Consider the following 21101-nt stretch of genomic DNA (forward strand, 5'->3'; position numbering starts at 1 on the left):
CCGATGGCGGCGCAGGGAGACGACGGCGCAGAGAAGGCTGAGGCCCAGGCCGAGGCGCAGGCTGAGGCTCAGGCCGAGGCCCGGGGCAGCGGCGGCGGCGACGCGGAGCCGATGGCTGAGGCAGCAGGCTGCCACCTTGGGCTGTCGGAGGACAGGGCGGAGCGAAGGGGGCGTGTTTCCGGCCAGCTCAGCACCCGCCTTCCGGTCCTGCTTCAGCGCCGTGGGTGTCGCGCTGAGCAGCGGTACTCGCCGAGGGGGCCCGCCGCCTCCTCCGCCTCGCAGGGTGACGCGGACGGCCGGCAGCCACCGCAGAGCTCTGACGAGGACGACGCCGAGGAGCAGGACGAGGACCGTGAGGCGCCGCTCTCCGCCGCCGCCGCCATGCTGAACATCTTCCGCTCCATCCCCACGCAGATGGTAGGGCAGCCGCCACGGGAGGCCCGGCCGTGCCCGGGCCCTCGTCCCCTTGTCGCTACTGGCGATGTGGCTGCGTGCGGGCTGTGGCGTTCCCCTTCCTCCATGCGGTGTGGGCACCTGCGCGTGGGGAGCTGCCGAGGGGCCGCGGGGCGGTACTCGGTGTAATGTCGATTTTTTGGTCTGGGAAGTCGGGCTTTAACGTGCTGCAAAATGAAGGCGATACACAGCTTAGCAAGGGAAACCCCTCTATACATGTAGCCAGAAGGCAAAGTGTTTTCATCGAGAGCCACGTTTTCTAAAGTCGTGCAAACACAGGTGACGTATATATTGTATCCTCTCAAGCATATACTCTCTTGTGGTGGTAATGGCTTTTACATAGTGACAATAAGCTAACTACAATGATATTTTGAACTTGCATTACTTATCCTGAACAGACAGTGCTTGCTTTTATTTTTAGATGATGTGGTCAAGACTGTAGGGGAGGTATTAAGTGAATTACGAGCTTACACTTGAAAACCAGACACTGCAAGAAAAATCATTCCAGTCTGGTTTGAAAGTTGAACAAAAAAGCTGAGAACCTGGGGTCAGGCTGACTCTAGGCTCTAACCTGAAAGAGTTTAACTGGTAGGTTTGTGTTTTAGGTAACTGACAAAAAAAAAAAAAAAAAAATATCTCTTTCCACAGGACTACAAGGGCCAAAAATTAGCAGAACAGATTTTTCAAGGAATCATTCTCGTCTCTGCAGTAAGTATACTAGAACTATGGGTGGTAACATAAAGGACATATAAACATGAAAGACATTGTTTTCTGATTTTACAAACAAGTTTTTTTCTGATTGTTTGGCTTAACTGGGTCACTAAAAGCTTTAAACAAAATCCAAGGGGCTGTCATGGATTAAGACTTTTCTTTGACTTTCATTATTGGCCTACAATTTTTAAAACAAGGTTAGAAAGATGTATGAACCGTGCTTTTGAAAAACCTGTATTTTTCCACTTAACTTCTCCCCCCTGCGCCCCAACTTAATCATGGCATGGGAAATGTTTTTGTAAGTTTGATTTTAAAACTTTTTTTTTGCAGATAATTGGTTTCATCTATGGATACATCACTGAACAGTTTGGATGGACTGTCTACATAGTTATGGCTGGATTTGCTTTATCGTGTTTGGTAAGAATTTTTTTCCCCAAACCAGAAAATACATGCACTATTTAACCTGAAATAATCATTAAATTAGGGGGCTGTCAGCACGGACAAATGTTTGCTATGTAATTCAGATTGTTAATACATTGTTAGTACTTTCTTTGATCTGTAAGAAGTGCTTTACAAGCCAGTGCGTGCCTTTTCTCAAATGCTAGTAAGATTTTAGAGAACACTGTGATTTAATACTGCTACATAACATTGAATTAGTTTTTCATTTCGATTAAATGTTACTTTTAGGTCAAGCTGATAGCACTGATGACAGTAAGGCCGTCTGCCTTGAGTAGTAGCTTGTCGCAAAAATTTCGCAGCTGGCCCATGCCGACTGAGGAGAGAGGCTAGGACACAAAGTATAGAACTACAAGAGTAATTCCTTATTCATGCACGAGGTGTCCCATTCCAATTGGGACACACCGAATGCTTGTTTTACACATTGTTCTTATACCTTTCAAGTGCTCAGATACAACGTGATTTGACCAATCACTACTTAATGCACACATACTACTGTTTTGAAAAGCCGCTATAATTATATGGCATCATCACCCATCTGCTTTTCTTGATCTAAATGTCCCTGGAGGCAGTCTTGCTACAGTTACTTATCTATGATACCAGATAATGGGAGGGTTTCACAGAGGTGTTAGAGGGGCTGGGATGCTGGCGTTACCTCGGTAATCCAGGGGCATCGTTTCTTCTTCAGGGTGGGTGCTGTCATCCTCCTCCTTGCAACGAGCTGGGGTCCTTTAGTCATGCTTACTTAAGCGTGACTATGCAATATACAATGTAGACTATATATATCTATCTTTACAGTATGAAATTGTATGAACTTTCTTAAGACTAATTGGTACAATAGTTATGGAATGAGATTTTCCTAACAAGCTGTACAAAACACTTATCTAGCACCTTGATTTACATGTTCCGACTTAATTCCTTTTCTCTAAGCTAACGCTTCCTCCGTGGCCTATGTACCGCCGCAATCCTCTGAAGTGGCTACCTGTCCAAGAGTCGGGAACAGAAGAAAAGAAGCCAGCAGACAGAAAGCCAAAGAGACATGCTAAAAGCTAAAAAACATGGTTCTTCATGCTGTTTGTTAAATTTTGTTAAATGCATTTCCACTGGGAGATACTTCTTGGCTTAGTGTTTGGTTTTTTTTCTAAATACTTTGCATACTACCATGAGTACACCAAGATCTGCAGAGAGCATGAAGGCTCTAGATTTTGGCTGGAGTTTCAGCAAAATCACTGGGAAGGCAGGTGTGGGGGGATTAAGTTTAGAAGGCTACTGGAGGTCACCTCTTACTCAAGTATTTTAGTAAAAAGGAACACAGCAAATCAAATCTAGTTAAGCTGTTGCCATAGCCTAAAATACAGCTGGACTTCTACTAAAATATTTCTAACCGTGTGTAAAACAAGCTATCAGTAGTGTCAGGTTGTAACAAGTACTGTAAAACAGTATATACCCCACAGTTCTGGAAAATGCTAGGAATTGGAAGTGTTTCAGGATAGGAGATTACAGAGTGGCATTTTTTGTTTAAAATAAATTTGCCTGGGTAGAGAAAGTAACATCTTGACTCTGCATAATACAGTAACTCTTGAAACCTTGTATCTTGAGCATGTAGTATGTGAGAGGCAGCAGGATCCACAGGTATTACACTTCTTCACTACCGACTGTCACGTTCGTCTCCCTCATAGGTGCTGGAGGTTACAATATTTAAGCTAGAGGCAGGGCAAGAGACAGGTTGTGCATTTTAAATTTTATTTTACAAATTCAATTCCCTTTTGACTTCTTTATCCTTTAAAAAGAACACGTGCTTTTTCTGTAGTGATGGTACATGACAATGTCTGGGCATGTGTAGCAACACAATCCAGATGCAAAGAAAGGGAGAAGCTAAGACGCCTATTTCTCTAAGTGACCCTGGTCTTGGGCACTTTCATTCCTAAAAGGAATTAGTATTTGTAAGGCAAAGAGATTTCTCCAGCTGGCACCATGGTAACCATGGCTGTGTTCCTTTGAAACATTTTCAGACTTATTTTATCCAGTTACCAAATACTTTCCACCACCTTGGTGATTGCCTTGGCAATAAGACAGAAAAGCAAAGGCTTTGCTTAAAAGCAGTACAACCACTCCCACTTTAACTTGGCAATTTACGGAACCTGGAGGGCTTTTGATGCTACAAAAATTAGTAATTGTTTCTGCCTGCTAGATTTTCTCAACTATTTGATGTAATAGCTTATAGCCTATCACACCACAGCCTTGGCATAGATTTCGTTACCGTATTTAGTATATGACCATATCAAAAACCTTTTGCTATGACAAATTCAAATCAAAACATCATTTTTTGATGCTCCTTTGTATACAAAATTTGGTATCCATCCCTCTTTGCATCTATAAAAAGCAACTTTAAAAAGTTTCAGTAAGAGAACAAAAACTAAACTAAACAGTTTCTCTTTTGAGAAAGTGATAGCCTGGTTCACATTTTAACATGAAAAATACTACTACAAACTATAACGTTTTTTGCAAGTTTACCTCCTTATTCCAGCAAAGGAGCTCAATGGATAAACATGCTTTGTAAGCTGGTCCAATCTATTAAATGAGCTATAAAATAGTCCTTTTCTCTAAGGAAAAAGTTCTGGTCAGAACTTCACATTTTCTTCAAGAAATTTCAGATGACGTGCCTTCGCACTGTAACTTGCGTACTTGTCTCCCATATGCTCCCGCAACTGCAGCTATTTAGAACACACAAAAAAACCCCACAAAATTTATTGACATTGAAAAAAGCAGGAACTACCAAAATACTAACAAAAAAATACCAAAGCACACAACTGAAAGCAGCATGTGAAGTTTGACAACATAGATGGGAGGGAAGAAAAATGGAAGTGTCTTTGTAATCTGAAGGCAAGACTGTTCCAAATCCCACCCGACAATTTAAAATATAAATCAGATCTTTACCGGTTATACCTACTCATGCAGTATTTTATTTGTAACCAAGTTTTGAATCAAATGAGCTGGAGGTATTGCTCACTCACCTCTATTAGGAATAGACATTAAACTGTTTCTCACTTTGGACATAAGGGGCATTAGGCAAAGTAATGTGAAGGCAAAAAATTATGGTTCAAAAGAAATTATTGGAGAGTAAAATTATTTGCATCCCTTGCATCTTCCACAAACTCAGGGAAAATGATACAATTCTAAAGCTCCTATGCTTTCTGAAGAATTTGTGGTTGAACATAGTCCACATTCAGAATCAAACTTTTTAAGATTGAAAATGACAATATACTTAGGCCCTTGCCTGCCAGTGACTACATAAACACATTTTGGAATCAAGGTTTGCACTACTGTATCAATATCTAAAAAAGGGGTGAGGGAAGTAAAGACCCTGCTTATTTATTTAGGTTTATAAAGTACTTAAACAATTTTAATGTGAAAGACATTCACCTCTCTCTTCACTTCATCATCTTCTTCCATGATGCTGTACGCCTTCTCAAGAAGTTTCACTCCCAATCCTTGCACCACATCAGATCTCAGGATTTCAACCATTCTCCTAATCTTGTCAGGAACTGATAACATATCTATTAAAAAAAAATATATCAATGCAGTAATAATTACTTTCAGTATAGTCAATTTTCATACTCTATGCAGAAGAAGAATATGGGATGACATTGTAAGTATTACCACAGAATTCCAGCTAACCATTTGCATGAAGTACCTGTTTATCTGAACTGGCTAACTAGAACGATCAACACACACAGTGAATCAGAAGCACTCAGATGCTAATTCTTAAGACACTGGACAGTACAAAATCAAAGCAGACACAGTTTGCACCACTAGGTCCCTGTAATTTCGTTTCAGGTGGTTCATGTATACTATGTTACAAGTATTATTTGAATTAAAAGTACTATTCTCTAATACTACACCACCACCCAAATATTTTAATAATTCAAGCACTTGTACTTACAGCAAATGTAAAAAAAGTTTAATCACTGTAAAACACTAATGGCATTGTTTCTGCCATCTGCCCGTTTGTCTCAACCACCTTTGAATCTTTTGCTCCTCAGCTGAAGCTGCCAATAAGAGAGAGTCATTTTATAAGGGGAGGCCTCCATTAGGAACTGAACTGAGAACACTAGCTTGCTCTTTTAATCACTGAAATCACTAACACTCCTTTGACACGATCAATCACCTGAAAATAAAATATCTGATCTAATTAAAATAAGTTTCAGCTTAGAAATGCAGTAACCCTGTCATCCCAAATGACAGTAAGTAAATAGCTGGAGGATCTCACTATACAATACTTAAGAGTGAGAAAAACGGACAGAAAAAAAAAGAAAATCACCACTGAAATTTGTACCTTCAACATTCTGTCATACCTGTTTAGAGACAAACTCTTTCAATGTATTTTACTTTAGCTACGCAAAATTAACTTACCAGAGTAAAATCCAGTGTTCTCCCATTGCTTTGCCTATCACCAGACTGGTTACAAGTAGAATCCTTATCATTTAAAACCATAAGCACAAGGTCTGAGACTTCAAAAACTTACCCTCAGCTTTTTTACTTCTTGTTGTTGCATAGTAAGTACAGTCATAGCAAATAAAATGTTTTCTTGCTTTTTAGAATACATATACATACTTAAGGTCCAAACCAGACCTTAAATACGAAAAGTGATTCGATTCTTGCACCTGTATCTGTAGGAAGAATAAGCTTGCCCAAATTCTGCAATGAGGATGAACTTCTATACTCATACAAACCTCCACTGTGTTTAATGCTTTGTGTACAATTTCAGCTTCACAAAGCTTTACAGATATCGTTTGAATGCCTTAAAAACCCTATTTCAAAATACTGAACTCCAACTGTTCATTTTGGAAGCTTCTAAGTATAAGTCACATGGGGAAAAACCATACTGCAGACCAGCTTTCTCTCTTCATTAATAATTACACTGATTGATCACACATTCCCTTCATTGGCAAGTAAACCAGAACTAGAGCAATTTTGCACACAAAATTATTTAGAAAGATGTTTACTTCTGTAAGCATTGTTGAGACTTGAGAAGAAGTAAGAGTGGATTGTCTTCTGTTGCCCACTAGCAGGTTTTCTTTGGTTATTAGCGGTTGACAACCATTCATTTAAAGCAATGACAGAGCAACAGACCTGAAGATATCTCTTCAAATTTTAATTCCTCTGATTCATCAGGTAATTTTCCATGCAAAATCAAAGTGTCTCGATATTTTCTATGAAGTTTAAACTCTGGGGCTGGAGTCGAGGTTACACAGTTTTCAGAGTTCTCCTGAGAGTCCATTTTCAGTGTCCATGTCATTAGCTGCACCAAGTCATTCATTTCATTCATATTGCTTTTTCTAGTAGAGGAGAAATAAGATGTAGTTCAGTCACCATTCATAATGCAACTTCCACCTTGCATTCAGAGGCCTTTTAGTGAGGTCCTGCTAAGTATTCCATGTTAAATTACTTCTTGTGGTGCAGTTTTATCAATAGCAACACTGGCAGTATTTCATCTAACAAAGGCTCAGAGCCCATTCACCTAGCAACAATTCACAATCCTATTGGCTACTGCTATCTGTGTAGCTGCACCTGTGGTAATGCAACAAATCGTATTTTTTGAAAAGTTGCTTACACTGACAAAATCAGAAATAAATACAGCCTCATTCACAGTGGAAAGGAAGCATACTGGCACCTTTGAACTCACGCTTTTAATGCATCCTGACAGTATATGTCCTTTGATGACGGAAGACTGGTTTCCTGAGAAGCTACAGTTGACAAAAAACAGAGCTACACAATAATCACATGTCCCAGAAAGTTCAGCATGGAAAGTTTATAGTCACAGAGAGACAACAATTAAATGGAGTTTGTTTTCTTTATGCATCGCATACTTCTTCAATCACTCATTATGTAAAGATAAAGTGTGAAAGCAATTCCTGCCACTTTTTTTCGACTCCAAGTCAAGGTCCAATATAGCAGTAAAAACTCTTCCACAGTATTAAACAAAATACTTACTTCTCCCTGGAATCTCCATCTGACTTATCTGTAGAGCTTGTGGAAGAGCTTAACTCATCATCAGATAGGCAATGGGTTTCTCTCTTTCTCTAAGAGAAGAAGGAATAAATGACAAAAATTCTAATAGCCGAAAGTAAGTTATCAATGTGGCACGAATTACTTTTCTTACATGGAAAAAAACCCTTTCAACAAGCATATTTCTACAGACTCAGCTTGGTAATATTTAAAAGGTGTAACCTTTGATTCTAAAAACAAGCTAATACTCAGGACATCATCAACATACTTTATGAAATGTTTATTTGACTAGCATTACATCTCAGTCATGCAGTTTTAACGACCATAAATGCTTCACCAAGTGCCTGTATTAAAAACAATTAAATCATGTATATCTGTCAGTTCTTAGCCAACTATATTATAAAGTCATTACCATTAGCCTGTCTATTGGTCTTTAATACACATTTTAAAATAATATTTAAATAAATTTTTATCAGTTCAGTAAGTTCCCAGCATTCCCTAAAATATACAGATATTTTAACCACTTGTGTCTCTACAGTTCAGTGCATAGCATAATATGCAAAAACATCACTAGCATATGCACATACAACTAGTGTGTACTAACCTTGTGTAATCTCAGTTTGTGAATGCAGATGAAGTTCTTGCATTTAGATACCAGTTATAAGCATACACACATAGGTAAAACATGCAAAACACTTTCCATGCAAGTGCTGGGCTGAGGAAAATAGAGCCTACGCTTTGAATTTCAGACTAAAATTTTTTCACTGTTACTCTTCTGCATTTACTGGTATTAGTAACGTTCCCCTGATGTTGCAGAAGATTGTCTAATGGATGTTTAAGACCTTAAAAAAGACTTTCTAATTAGACCAGGAAGAGAACGTTAACAGAAACTATTCACTTTTCATCTAGCAACTATTCCTTATTGCCAGCACATAAATGCATGCACTTAACATGACTACAGATTAAAAAAATAAAAATAAAAATGTTCAAACACCACTATCAAAGCAAAATTAGATGTACCAGGCTAAAGGTAGAGTGTTATTAATAGAAATTTAAAGCAGACTATTGATCTGTAACTAAAGCATACTTCAGGATTTTCCCTTCCAAAATAAAATAAACACTGCGATTTAGAGAGCCCATAAGAATCAGTAAGAGATCCCTAGTTTTCATCTCTGACAAGTGGAGTGAAAATGCACAGTGAGCCTGGAATTTTAAACCGATCTAGCCAAACAAAAAGATGGATTAGAGATCTGTACTCTATTCCAGGACTTATAAAGCAATATTTACAGAGAACTGTGCACTTTTATGGACTGAGAGTTTCTTCCACACATAGATTAGTCACTTTCCTCCCAAATTGTGCCTGCATTTAAATATCTCAAAAGCAGATGACCCCAGTTTACCTGAGAAATACTGGGATCTGATGAGGACTGAGCAACTTTAACATGATTTTCCATACGTGATTTTGCTTCAACTACTGCACTATTTGACGTTCGTCTTGCTGGAATCACTGGAAGGATGACATTTTTACAATATTTATAACTTAGCTGCATGTATTTTGAGTTAGTTTCATGCTCATGCAAGAAAAACTCTATCACCTGGCAGAAGACAGGCAGGTAGGTATTCTGCTAAGAGAAAACACTAAAGCTTCTATCTGAAAGATGTATATTCTGCGCTTCATGTACATTTCAAAGACCAGGTATCACCACTAAACACAACGGAACATAACTGAATAAAAAGCAGAAAAATACACACACGTTAACAGAAATTTTTATTTAACATAGAACTAGACCCTTAGTGCATCTTTCTGAAGATGTTAGTGAAGAACAGACAGCAAGTTAGAATTTCTTCACAAAGAAGTTATTAGCCTACTTATACATAGAATGTTAACAAGCAAACATAAAAATTACCAGAGGGAAACATCTCCTCCTGAAACTGTTTCAGTCTCCTTCGTTCTCTTGCTGACAAGGGCCGCTCCTTCAAAAGAAGTTAATTTGGTATTAATTAGCAATCATCACAAAGGCTTTTGTTATCTCATCACCTGTAAAGCAAAAAATCCTTTTCAACTGACATGGAAGAGACAGCTATTACAGTAGACCTTCTGATCATCTAACAAATGCTTAATTACTTATTACAAAACAGTCTTGGTCAATGAGAGTAATATGCACTCTAGAAAAGAAGATTCTGACCTCTCTGGTTCAGCAAGGCAGCTTCTCATCCTGCACTGACCAGGTGCTTGACAGGACTTTCATTAGGTAGGAAGCTACTATACATTTCTTTACTCACTGCACATAGACTCAGAGAACAAACTGCTCAGAAGGAACGAGAGACAAAAATAAGCTGACAGAGTATTCGGCAATAACCTTTGAAATGGCAACTTGACTGGTTTTGGTGCTATTTACAGATTCAGAGACTTCAGCAGCATGCTGCTCTGCACACCTCTGCGTTGCCTTTGTGTCCACATCTGAAGGAAAAGGTAAAGGCCGAGGACCAGCTGCTCTGAACTGGAAAGAGAAGGCAGCAAGAATTTATACCTTTTTTATTAGAAGTTAAAGCACTCTGCAATCTAGAAAACATTCTGGCATGGTAAGGCTAGATGCCAGAGGTTCTGGATCCTACTGTAACCTCCTCACATCTCTCAACTTCATCCTTCCCTCTCCACACCTCTGCTTGCTTCCACTTCCCTTCTCCCCACCTCTACATCTTGTCCCCCTCCTCCCAGACTATTTTTCAGCCAATGCTTTTGCAACAACTGTCCCCACCCTCAAATAGCAAAATCCAAGAGAAAAATAGAATATCATACTGAAAACCAATCACCCTCTTCTCTATCCTTTTATAGCCAGTGCCTTTCCCCAAACAAATCTCTCTGCTCAGTGTGGAAGCATTGACAGGAGCCCTATCTTATATGCATGTGTAAGGGCCACGATTTTCTTCCTAGAGTTTGCACTCATGAGCTCCGGGCAGCCATGACACGTGTCTGTTCTAAAATACAAGTAAACTACTACCCGCTACAAGTGGCCTTATCCACAACAGTCAGGAAAAGTACTGCTATATATTTTGTAGTCACAAACAGTGAGAAGTCCCGATGGAAATTGCTAGGAAAGACTGTAGCACAGCAAAGGCAAAGCCCACAGTTCACTGTGTTTCCTTGCACCCATCCGGCACACCCACCTCACACTTGTGAGGGTTATTGAGATTTTCAAAGATTTACAAAGACTGCTTCTAAAGGACACCTTGAGTGTTCTGCATTTTGTTACCAAGGAAGTTATACAGATACACATGAAACAAGAACAGCATAAAAAAATCCCACCCTTTTAAAAAAATAGGCCCCATTTTTAAAGAGTAAAAAAATGCAGGAGTCTTAAAGGAAAGAGGAGAACTATTTTTGAATATCTGCACCTTCTCTGAACAGACTTCAGCTAGCTCTCTTTTCTTCTGCCGTCGCTGCCGTGAGAGAGAGGGTTCACTGACAGAACTATGAGGCTGCAAATGGGAGCTAATTTTTTCCTGAGCATCTCCCGAAGCTCCATGGCAGACACCACCCTAATAAGTAGAAGTATTTTTTAAAATGTAGACATGCCATTTCCAGATTTACACATACACACATTTTAAAAAAATCAACACAGGCCACTTTACTATTTGGACTGGATCCACTTTAACATATCACAGTTACAACCACAATAAACTCTTACTTGATAGACAGTTAGAAAAAATACCTGCTGTACCAGCGTTTTTAAGCTACTAAACCTTCAAAGAAGGACACCTACTTGAATTACAACAGGAACAAACGGTGCTAGCAGCTTTTCAGTAGAATCCAAGCTCTACAATAGATAATGATTTCTCATTAGAAAAGTGTGTACGAAAATCTCACTGTAGACCAAAATGCACTGAAAAGACAATCACCACCTATTACCTCCCCATCCAAATGAGGACCAACTCGAGATTAGCCAGGCCTATTTAGAACATAGAACAAAGAAGTTACAAAACCATTCTTACAATCTCTCTTCTCAGCTGGAAAAGAAAATTGTTGTTCCCTGTAGAAATAGAATTTCCATCATCTAGATGCAAACCTAAAACTACTTTACCATGTTGCCTTTGCAAATCTGAAGCCAAGGCTCCTAACTACTTAAGCATCTCAATAATTGCATCAGTAGCATCCTATTTTGACAGAAAAACATCTGCAGCAGCTCTCTAAATTTTAAGAGCTGGCCATTAGTTAAATCTATTTCCAAGTCTATTTCAAGTAAGCATAAATGCATTACCAGGTCAGTTTGCTTTTGGTCTTTTGATACAGGCTGCAGGAGTTTCAAAGTGTCACCATCTTCTTCTATAGCATCAACAGAAGACTGCTTAGATTCAACATTTTCAGCTTTAAAAGCTTGCTTTGCTCTTTGCTGTAGTCCATCTTCCTTAATTGGTGGGCTATTGGATGTTATTTTAGAATTCCCTAGAACATTTAAATACTTTGCTTTATTATTCTCTGGAATATGCTCACTGCCACACTTCTCACTTCCATACTTCATTCTTTCAGATGGTAAGATATCAATATTCACTTCACTAACTGTAGCTAAGGAGTCTGCCAGGTTGTTCAAATCATTATTGCTTGGTTTTCGTTCCAACTCAACAGCTGGTATCTCTGAGGGACAAAATTTCGTGGCTTTATGTTTGATAATGCAGTCTTCTTCACTCTAGAATTAAAAGGAAAACAAAAAATTAATTACCTTTTGGGTATTATGCAGGTATGAAAGAATACTCTAAGCACCGAAGGAAAATCATTAACATACCAGAGTACATAAACTGCAATGAAATTATGATCAATTACAGATTAAGAGCCTCAAAAAAGCCACAACCCCCATTTTTAAAGAGATGCAGGCTGCATTTGCAAATGACATATTTCAGGCATTGGTTTATACATATGCAGTACACCTACTTTTCACCAGGACCATGAAAGAAAAGTTGTACTCCCTTGCCTCTTCCATAAGGGAGGAGCCAACAAGTACCAACAGTTTTTAAGATGTACTACACCATATACATTCAGCACTGAAAGCTTAAACCCACAATAGCAGACTCATTACAGAAAATAAAAAACGTGCACAAGATTAACCATTACAAAAGATTTGTTTTAACCACTGGAAAGAATTCCAACAATAAACAATTTTTGGTTGTAAATCTAATTAGTTTTTTCCAGTCAAACCCATATATTTAAAAATTATTGCCACTTGTCATCAAATATTTGAAAAAATATTTGACCTCAAATACTCCATGAGCAATAGTGACCCACAAATCAAAAACCGGATGTTGTTTAGTTAACATCTTATAGTTAAGACATTGCAATTAGTTTTACTGATCCACAGCTGTTTATTTACTTCCACTCTTGCCTAAACACAATTCCTTCCTTAATATGAATTTTACACATTGCTAGGAATCAGATCTATGTTCTCACGAATGCTCAAGGCACTTCTTATAAAACTGATTTTTTTCTCTAGAAAAAGCAAGTGGGTTTTGTTTTAGTTTGCTTTGGTTTTTGTTTTTAAAGAAAAGATATATATCTCACAACTTTGTACTTCCTGGCTTGCTCAAAGGAGTGGTTTTGGTGCATAACATTCCTGCTATGGGATTCATTCTTTACTGAGACCACAGAACAAGGATCTTTAGGTTTAGAATTCACTGTTTTCTTATGACTTCTGGCTGCTTTCCTGTAAAGAAAATAAAAGTTGCTCGTTCAATCACCATCAACAAGACCTTAAGGTATTTCTTTAGATTATACTAATTAAAAAAATCCACTCTACTAAACAGCTTACATACAGAGAGTATAAGATACTGGGCTTTTTCAACAGACTGTGCACAACATACTCATTTTCATCTCTACAAAAGGAGCTTAAAAACACCATTCAGACTCTGCCAGCAATGTACACTTGTTCTGCATAGCACCAAGATCAGTCCTATCTGGAAGCAGTAAAATAATCGACTAAACCTGATAAAGAAAAATAATTATATCAGTGAATATCAAAAGGAACTTGGTGTTACAACTCTTAGCTGATAAATGGCCTATGGTTCTTTGTATATTTCCTATCACTTCCTTGAAAATACTGGTGCTACTTTTTTTTTTTAACCATCTGAATAAGCTGTGCAATCTTAACCATTGCACAGTTTTATTCTGCATTAGCAGAAAAAACTAGTTTCCATTCTAATTCCCTCCTATTTCTCAAAGAATCTAGAGAAACTTATGTTCATATGCTTTGTAACTGCACGTAACAGAACTAATTTTATCCTGCTACAAAAAATAGGAAAAGTTGTAAAACAAAGACCACAGTTAACATTCAAATGAAAATATCTTACGCCTTTGTGGCTTCCAAAAATAAAGAAATTTGGTGCTTGATATATGGCTGTCGTAGTATGCTTTTCACACTAGGTCTTTCCTCAGGTTTTTTACTGAGCATAGTTCGTATTATTTCTACCAACTGTGGGCTGTAATCCTTTGGCATGGGTGGCAACTGCAAAAGGAAAGGGAAGTCTGATATTACTTAACATATTTGTAAATAGGGGATACTGCTAGATTATTTATGCATGACAGCTACATACTTTGCATGAAAAATAGTCCCATTGTTCATATGCTGAAGTTACCCAAGTGCTTAACATCAAACAGAATATAAAAATTCTAAGTGTTTTGTCTAAGAAAGAACTGTTTGTAATTTTTTATTAATATCAGCAGTTAAAGTTCTGTGAAGAGGCTTAAAAATTTATATAAAATAAATCCATGTTAACTTCATCCTATGCCAAAGCAAGACACATACTTAAATAAGCTAGTCTTACCTAACATGAAAATGGCAACACATTGATAGTGATTTAATTCTTTGCACAATGTTTAAACCAGAAGCAAATTAAGAAAGTCAGTCATCTCAGAACTTTGAAAATTAATCAATATACTAATTACACAAAAGGGTAACAAGAAACTCTAGCATTATCTACAAATGAATAACTCCCTGGGTCTGATATTACATCATATACTGCCATCAAACACCAGTCTTACAACATATATGATGATGCATGTAACATGCAAAATATTTTTAACTCCATGCAATATTTCTGACTGGAAAAGATAATCTTAAGTTCAGACAGAACTTCCAAGCACAGATAAAAAAAATTCAGAAGTTTTTACCTTTCCTTCAATAATTCGATAAACCAAGGAGTTCATGTCTTTAGCGTTAAAGGCATGTTTCAGTGTCGCCATTTCATAAACGCAGCAGCCTAATGCCCAAACATCAGACTGAAAAAAGGAGGGGAAAAAAAAGTTTTGGAAACTTTTTATTAATTGTAGAAGTTTTATCTCCAGACTTAGTCACCTGCTTTCAAAGAGGCCTTTAATGACAGTAAACTAATTAAGACCAAACTCCATTGCAAACTTCCGGTTTCAGCCTCACTCTTTTATTTTTAATTGATCAACTGAATTGTTTTCTTCCAAATATCACCAGATTTTTCTGAAAAGAAGTGTAGAAAGTTGCTGTTCATAGGGGTTTTTGTTTGTTTTCTTTTTAAGTACAACATTGGCTCTAACTGGCAAATGAAAATCTTTTGATTTTTCATTGGAAGAACAGTTTCCCCTCAGCTCTTGCTCATTGTAGACGCCCATATTTATGGTGCGTGTGGTTTGCAGCAAGAGCTGAACAGGTATACAAGAGCACGTTTGCTTTATTTTCTTATATTTTAAATTCACAGCAACATTGCTTATTTCTCTACATAAAACTTTTTTTTTTAATGCTGCTGTTACGTCTAATACAGACTTTTGACTATAAAGCTTCCTGTCTGTTATATAATAAATTTAGAAAATGCAGCTATCTGTTATAGACTGATATTTTTGTTTACATTGGCATGCTGTGAAAGGTACAGGCAGCCTGCTGAACACCTTGGCTGTGATAACTTATCACATGCTATGAATTCCCATCTACTGCAGCAAACACAGTTCCAGAAACAAGGGTCCCTGCAAATCTCTCCCATTTTTTTGTTTGGTCTTTGGGGACATTAAAAAGAGTTGGAAGCAATAAGAAATTAAAAACCATAGATAAGATTGTAAATTTCTCAGACAAACAAAATAAGTTGACTAACAAAGTAGAAACGACCTTTGCACTAACATACTCTACCTTGTAGTTGTAGGGTTTGTTAGAGAAGAGTTCAGGGCTCATGTAGTATGGTGTGCCTATGAGAGTGCTGGCCATGTCGTACTGGTTTTCCAACACTCTGGCTATTCCCAGGTCACCCACTTTGATTATACTTGTTCGTGTCAAAAAAACATTTTGAGTTTTAAGATCTCTGTGCAGAATGTGCTTTTCATGTAAATACTGAGGGAAAAAAACATATAAATAGAGTTAAGTAACTCCTAATTGGTTCTTCTACACTGAAAAGTAAAATCACATCACACAATTCAAAGAGGGAAAATACAAATGCAGAAAAGACACGTACATCACTATCAAAGTCAGGAGTGCCCCTGCTAAAGACAGTACTAGTGAATTAACATTTAGAATGACTGATATAGGCACGAACCCAAAATTTGGCACTGCTTTAGGGAAATCTCCCTGTGTGGCTCTAAGAAGCCAGCAGAAAAGAGGAAATAAAAATGTAAAGTTAAGACGCAGACTTTAACTCACTTTCTGCTGCTGCCATTTCTTGACAATCATTTCCTAGTCTTAAGTATAAAATTTCAGTGGAAAATACAACGTGAGCTTTGTGTAAACAGGGAAGAAAATTAGTCTTATAATAAACAAGAACAGGCAATATAGAATTTTATTATGTCTGATCACAACAGGCAACTTTAAGATAGAATTTTGTGTCCAATTCTTATTTCTTAGTGTTAACATTTATATCTGTTCTTTAGTATTATAACAATTGTCTTTAAAGTTTGATAACCTCCAATGACTAAATTTCAACAGAGTGAGGTAAGATTTAATAAAATGATGAATTAGTAGTTTAAATTTACCATTAAAAAACACCAGCAAAACCACAGAACACAAAATGCTTCTGAAATAATCTGGTTTTTTTCCTTTTAAACTACATTTTGTAAATTTAATCTAAACTTGCAAACAGAGAAGCATTTCAGACTAGAATTGCGAACACCCTGGAGGTTACCACTGTCTACTATGACACAGAGGTGTAGACACAAAATATGATAGCAATTTCTTACCTAAAATAGTTAGACTGCAATGACCTGTGAACATTTTTAATGTACTAACAACCATTGTATTTAGATGCTAACCCAGCCAAACTGGAATTCAAAGTCTGCAGCCCAACTATGGAATTTTTAAATGCAGAAAGAGCCAAATTAAATTTATATCTGAAGGTGACAAAGTTATTTTACCTGCAGTGCCATGGCAATCTGGACAAACCACTCCACCACCTGATTCTCAGGCAAAAGTTTGCCCTTCTGCTCCTTGAGTTTGTGATACAGATCTCCTCCCTCGCAGAAGCCCATAACGATATATAATAGGCCATCTTCCCCCTGCCAGGACTCTCTGTAGGTGACTATGTTCGGGTGCTTCAACTGGGATAACAACTGTGCCTCTTGTTCTGCTGCTTTCCTCTCTCGGTTGGAAGCATTTTTAAGGTTTAACTTTTTGATGACATACTGTAAAAGAAATTGCAAGGTGTATCATAGGAGATGGAAGTAACTATGAAGAAGCCCTAGGGAATTCCCCAAATCTAAAGGAAATACAGTATTTGAAATCTCCACACATTATTCTACGTGGAGACTGCAATTTGTCTAGCAGTTATACATCATTTCTACCATTACACCGTAAAAATGGAACAGGTGTGGCTATTCTACCTGTGAATAAGACTCTGCCCAGGAATTTTGTGGTGTTTTGCTTTCTTTTGACTAATGTTCACATTTACCTTTTTTTCTTCATTCTCATTTTCAATGCGTGTCTATCATTCACCTCTTGAGCCTGAAATACCTGTTTGTGCATCACAATTACTCTCAAAACAGGCCACTTCAATAGTAACTTTAAAAAGATAATAACATTAAGGAAAGTATGCAGTCATATGCAAAAAATTACAATGGATCTCTAGCATAAAAGTCATCTGGCTAGACTTATTTTGCTCTTCTCTGCTAGAAAACCAAATCCAACTCCTTTCATTTTATTTTAAGGAAAAGTGGACTTTTCCTTTCACTTCTGCAGAAATGAAACATACGTTCTTTGTAAAAAAAGAGAAACTCAAGAAATAACATCTCACAACTTTGGCGAACATAATTCATACATTTGAAGACCAAAAAAGTTGTTAAAATCTCAGTTTCAAGGCTTAGATTACAAATTCCCATCGTCATATTCACAAGAAATACCTAATAGAGCTGAATTTCTGAACACACAGAATAATGCTGCTGAGCTTTTCAGGTCATTCATTTCTTAAAAAACTTGTACCTGGCAGAAGACCCCCAAGGCAGAACTGACTTGGGATTAATTGCTTTAGTCTACAAAGTCTACAAAACAGTGAAGCTGGAGAATAGGAAAAAAGCTTCTATCAGGAAAAGAAATGTAGCAAGTAAAGAGGCAGTTGGGGGCTGGTACATTCAGGGGCACATTGAAAAAATACTTTCTCAAAGTATTATATCTCAAAGCAGACATAATTTACTTTTTTTAAAACTTGCCTTAAAACTGTATCTGTTGCATTTATGATTTTTTGCATATGCAGGCTTAAACTTATTCAAGAAGAAATGAACTACAGGGAAGTAGAGGTTCTTGGTGATACTGAAAGAGCCAAAAGGTCTTACGCTCATTCCTAAATTTCTTTTATTCTGTATTAAGATGGGTTTAGAATTTTTTACCACTTTATGAAAGCTGTTATTTACTTTTTTAATATGTACTATGTCAAATGTATTTCTAAGGAATTTCAGGTTTTAGCAAAAATATAATTGAAGCTGAAGATGAGACAATAAAATCCACAGCACACGTTCATCATACACAGCACCAATATCTAAGTCTGACCTGGCCCCCTTCCTGATGTAAATTTTGTGATAATCACTTTTAGGGCATCAGCTTTCCACAGAGCAATCGTGTCATGGTATACACCTGACCCCACTCTTACCTGAGAGCTTTTAAATCAAAAACGTTTTTACTTACTCAATTTTAGTGTCCCTGGCAATTGCTTAGGGTGTCTACTTCCCAGGCTGGCCCTATTAATTTAGTCCAGCACATTTAATTAGTGTTGAGGAAGATTGCCCCCTATATACCAAGGGAACCAATTATGCAGAAATCAACAGTACCTCGTGATTTTGTGTTTCAGAAGTCTGCTGGATATTATACAAGCTCCTCAATTCTTATAACCTGTGATGATGCACAGCTGCCAAGAGCAATATAACAAAACTAACTGTGTACAACAACATCTAAGTTTAAAACAAAACAGAAATGCTGTAACTACGGTGTTCTATATGACAAGCCAACTACAACTGTATCTTTGGGCGTGGAAATCAAAAGCTTTAAGCTTTACATCAGCATCTGTCTCTAGATGATATACTACCAAAATGCAAAAAGCATGCATATGGCCTAACTTTAAACCTGTCATTGGTTATATTTGGTTTAATGAGCATGTTATCCTGGCAAGATTCCCATGAAGTCTATTGCAATGCTCTTCCACCTTATTTGATACCAAACTGTGTACAAATTGGATTTTTTTGTTGTTGTTGTTTTAAATATTTGGAGCCACTTGACCTGCTCCACAAAAAAACAGCATTCAGTTAACAGCAAAAACGCTTAAATAAAATATAATTTCTCTCAGAACCTGTAGCACTATGCCAAAGCCACAACAAAAAATCCTGATCATCCTGCTACAGAAGAAAGTTTATAAAAGTTGGCAAAAGATAAGACAGAGTAAAACATACCAAATATTTAAGATAAAATAACAACGATAAGGAAGCAAGCTCTTGCCAACGTTAATGATCAGCAGCATGACAAAGAGGTGAAATCCAAGGACCTGTATAGGGTTGAAAGTCACCTCAATACACTGTTTACTTTTAGGACGACGAGGTTAGCAACTCTTTGCGGACATTGGACTATGCACCGTGGTGATGGGCCTAGAGGGAACAAGTGCTGCCATCGCTGCTCCCAACCCACAGGTCGTAGGGATTTGCCTTTGGATTCCAGCCTCTTCCCTGCCTTTGTCCAGAAAGGACGCACCCTCTGATCAACGCTTCTCCCATCATCTCTGGTCAAACCCTGGGTATAAGGCTCACACCCAAGGTTTCTGCGGTACTGCTCTGTGGATGCTCTCCATCCCCATTTCTTTATCCTCTGGCATTTTCTATCAAACACATCTGCTTTGGCTAGGCAAGACAGATTATTTCAAATTTCCAACAAAAAGGCAAAGAAAGAAATGCTTGCACTTCAACTCTGACGTAACCAAAACTTTGCCAGGTTCTGTCGCAGTTGATCGAGCAAACACAAAGCCCGTCTTCCTCCAGCAGAGCTGATGCCAACACCAGAAGCTGTTTTTTCCAGCCTTGCTATCATTTTTATCTCCACCACACGTGCATGTCTTAAAGACACGACACAAGCAGTTACAAGCCAAGAGCAGCCTTTTCTGCTTCACGCTGTCACCCAAGGGACTACCAAAGCTAGGTTTTCCTCCCGAAAACAAAGCATTATACATTTTTAAAAAATAATAAGCAGTTTTATTTAAATAAAAAAAAAAGTGAGGATTTTGGGTTGGTTGGGATTTTTTTTTAGATTGAAAGGGGAAAGAAAAAAAAAGAGTCTTCTCCACACCTTTAATAAGTCTTCAAAGACAAGGGAGGAAAACAGGAGTACCTCGATGGGCAAGCCCCGCTCACGTGGCTGCAATCGCACCTCAACACCAGGTCATGGTCACAGCGGCACCCCGACACCAGGCCACAGCCCTGGTCGTGCCCGGGGCGTCGCCAGGGCCACATTCCAAGGCCAGGCCGCAGGTCGCACCCCCCAACCGGGCCACGGCCCCAGCGGCACCCCCAGACCAGGCCACGGCCATTCCCCTCACAGCAGGCAGCGGCCGCAGCCGTGCCCCCCTGCGACCAGCCCCTCGCTACCTGCTTGCTGTCCTGCTGGTGCCGCACCAGGCTCACCTCCCCGTAGCTGCCCTTCCCCACGGCTCGGAGGAAGCAGTAGGCAGCCAGGGGCATCCTCCCGCCGCCCGGGCCCGGTCAGTGCCTGGCGGCCGGCACCCCCGGGGCCCGCCCGCCCGGCAGCGCGGCCGCCGCTGCCATAGAGATGCCCACGGCTCCCCACTGCCATAGAGAGTACGCCGTGGCGGCGTGCAGAGCGGACGGCCGCACGTCTCTATGGTGCGAGCGATCCCGCGGCGCTGCGGCGGCCATTTTGGAAGCGGGTGAGGCGGCCATGTTAAGAGTGGGCAGGGGGCCTGAGGGGGGTGTGAGGCAGGCGGCCAGCAGTGGTGGTGAGGCAGGCTTTCCCTCTCGTTACGGCCCGAGAAACAAAGCCGTCCCCTCAAAAACA

At 38.9% G+C, this 21101-nt stretch overlaps 2 protein-coding genes across 5 annotated transcripts; one reads left to right on the plus strand and one right to left on the minus strand.

Annotated features, from left to right (window-relative positions):
• Nucleotides 1-3: 3 nt before the first annotated feature.
• Nucleotides 4-2733, plus strand: SPCS1 (signal peptidase complex subunit 1). The gene is made up of 4 exons (XM_075159221.1): nt 4-417; nt 1102-1161; nt 1495-1581; nt 2551-2733. The coding sequence occupies exons 1-4, from the start codon at nt 4-6 to the stop codon at nt 2671-2673; spliced, it is 684 nt and encodes a 227-aa protein (XP_075015322.1). The 3' UTR covers nt 2674-2733.
• Nucleotides 532-20979, minus strand: NEK4 (NIMA related kinase 4). 4 transcript variants are annotated; one of them, XR_012675061.1, is made up of 17 exons: nt 20679-20978; nt 16976-17242; nt 15765-15962; nt 14786-14893; nt 13966-14120; nt 13181-13322; nt 11889-12314; nt 11394-11447; nt 11026-11169; nt 9990-10130; nt 9537-9603; nt 9030-9136; nt 7615-7703; nt 6754-6959; nt 5044-5177; nt 4135-4334; nt 532-620 (listed from the first exon to the last, which is right to left on the minus strand). XR_012675061.1 is itself a non-coding variant. In XM_075159211.1 (16 exons), exons 1-16 carry the CDS (start codon nt 20877-20879, stop codon nt 4242-4244), a joined length of 2532 nt encoding a protein of 843 aa, XP_075015312.1. In that variant the 5' UTR covers nt 20880-20978; the 3' UTR covers nt 3347-4241. The 4 variants fall into 4 exon arrangements, 2 of the variants coding, with proteins under 2 accessions (XP_075015312.1, XP_075015313.1); XM_075159211.1 differs by lacking the exon at nt 532-620 and having other exon boundaries at nt 3347-4334; XM_075159212.1 differs by lacking the exon at nt 532-620 and having other exon boundaries at nt 3347-4334; nt 20675-20879.
• Nucleotides 20980-21101: the final 122 nt, after the last annotated feature.

This window comes from Calonectris borealis, chromosome 10 (genome assembly GCF_964195595.1).
Source record: "Calonectris borealis chromosome 10, bCalBor7.hap1.2, whole genome shotgun sequence".
Classification (NCBI taxonomy): Eukaryota; Metazoa; Chordata; class Aves; order Procellariiformes; family Procellariidae; genus Calonectris; species Calonectris borealis.

Coding starts and splice junctions, on each gene's coding strand:
- NEK4 (XM_075159211.1), bottom strand. CDS start 20,879: ATGGCAGTGGGGAGCCGTGGGCATCTCTATGGCAGCGGCGGCCGCGCT. Junction 5,178..6,753: donor ATTTGAAGAGATATCTTCAG/GTCTGTTGCTCT, acceptor TTTTTTTAATAG/ATATGTTATCAGTTCCTGAC. Junction 4,335..5,043: donor ATGATGAAGTGAAGAGAGAG/GTGAATGTCTTT, acceptor TGTTCTAAATAG/CTGCAGTTGCGGGAGCATAT.
- SPCS1 (XM_075159221.1), top strand. CDS start 4: ATGGCGGCGCAGGGAGACGACGGCGCAGAGAAGGCTGAGGCCCAGGCC. Junction 418..1,101: donor GCTCCATCCCCACGCAGATG/GTAGGGCAGCCG, acceptor CTCTTTCCACAG/GACTACAAGGGCCAAAAATT. Junction 1,582..2,550: donor GATTTGCTTTATCGTGTTTG/GTAAGAATTTTT, acceptor CTTTTCTCTAAG/CTAACGCTTCCTCCGTGGCC.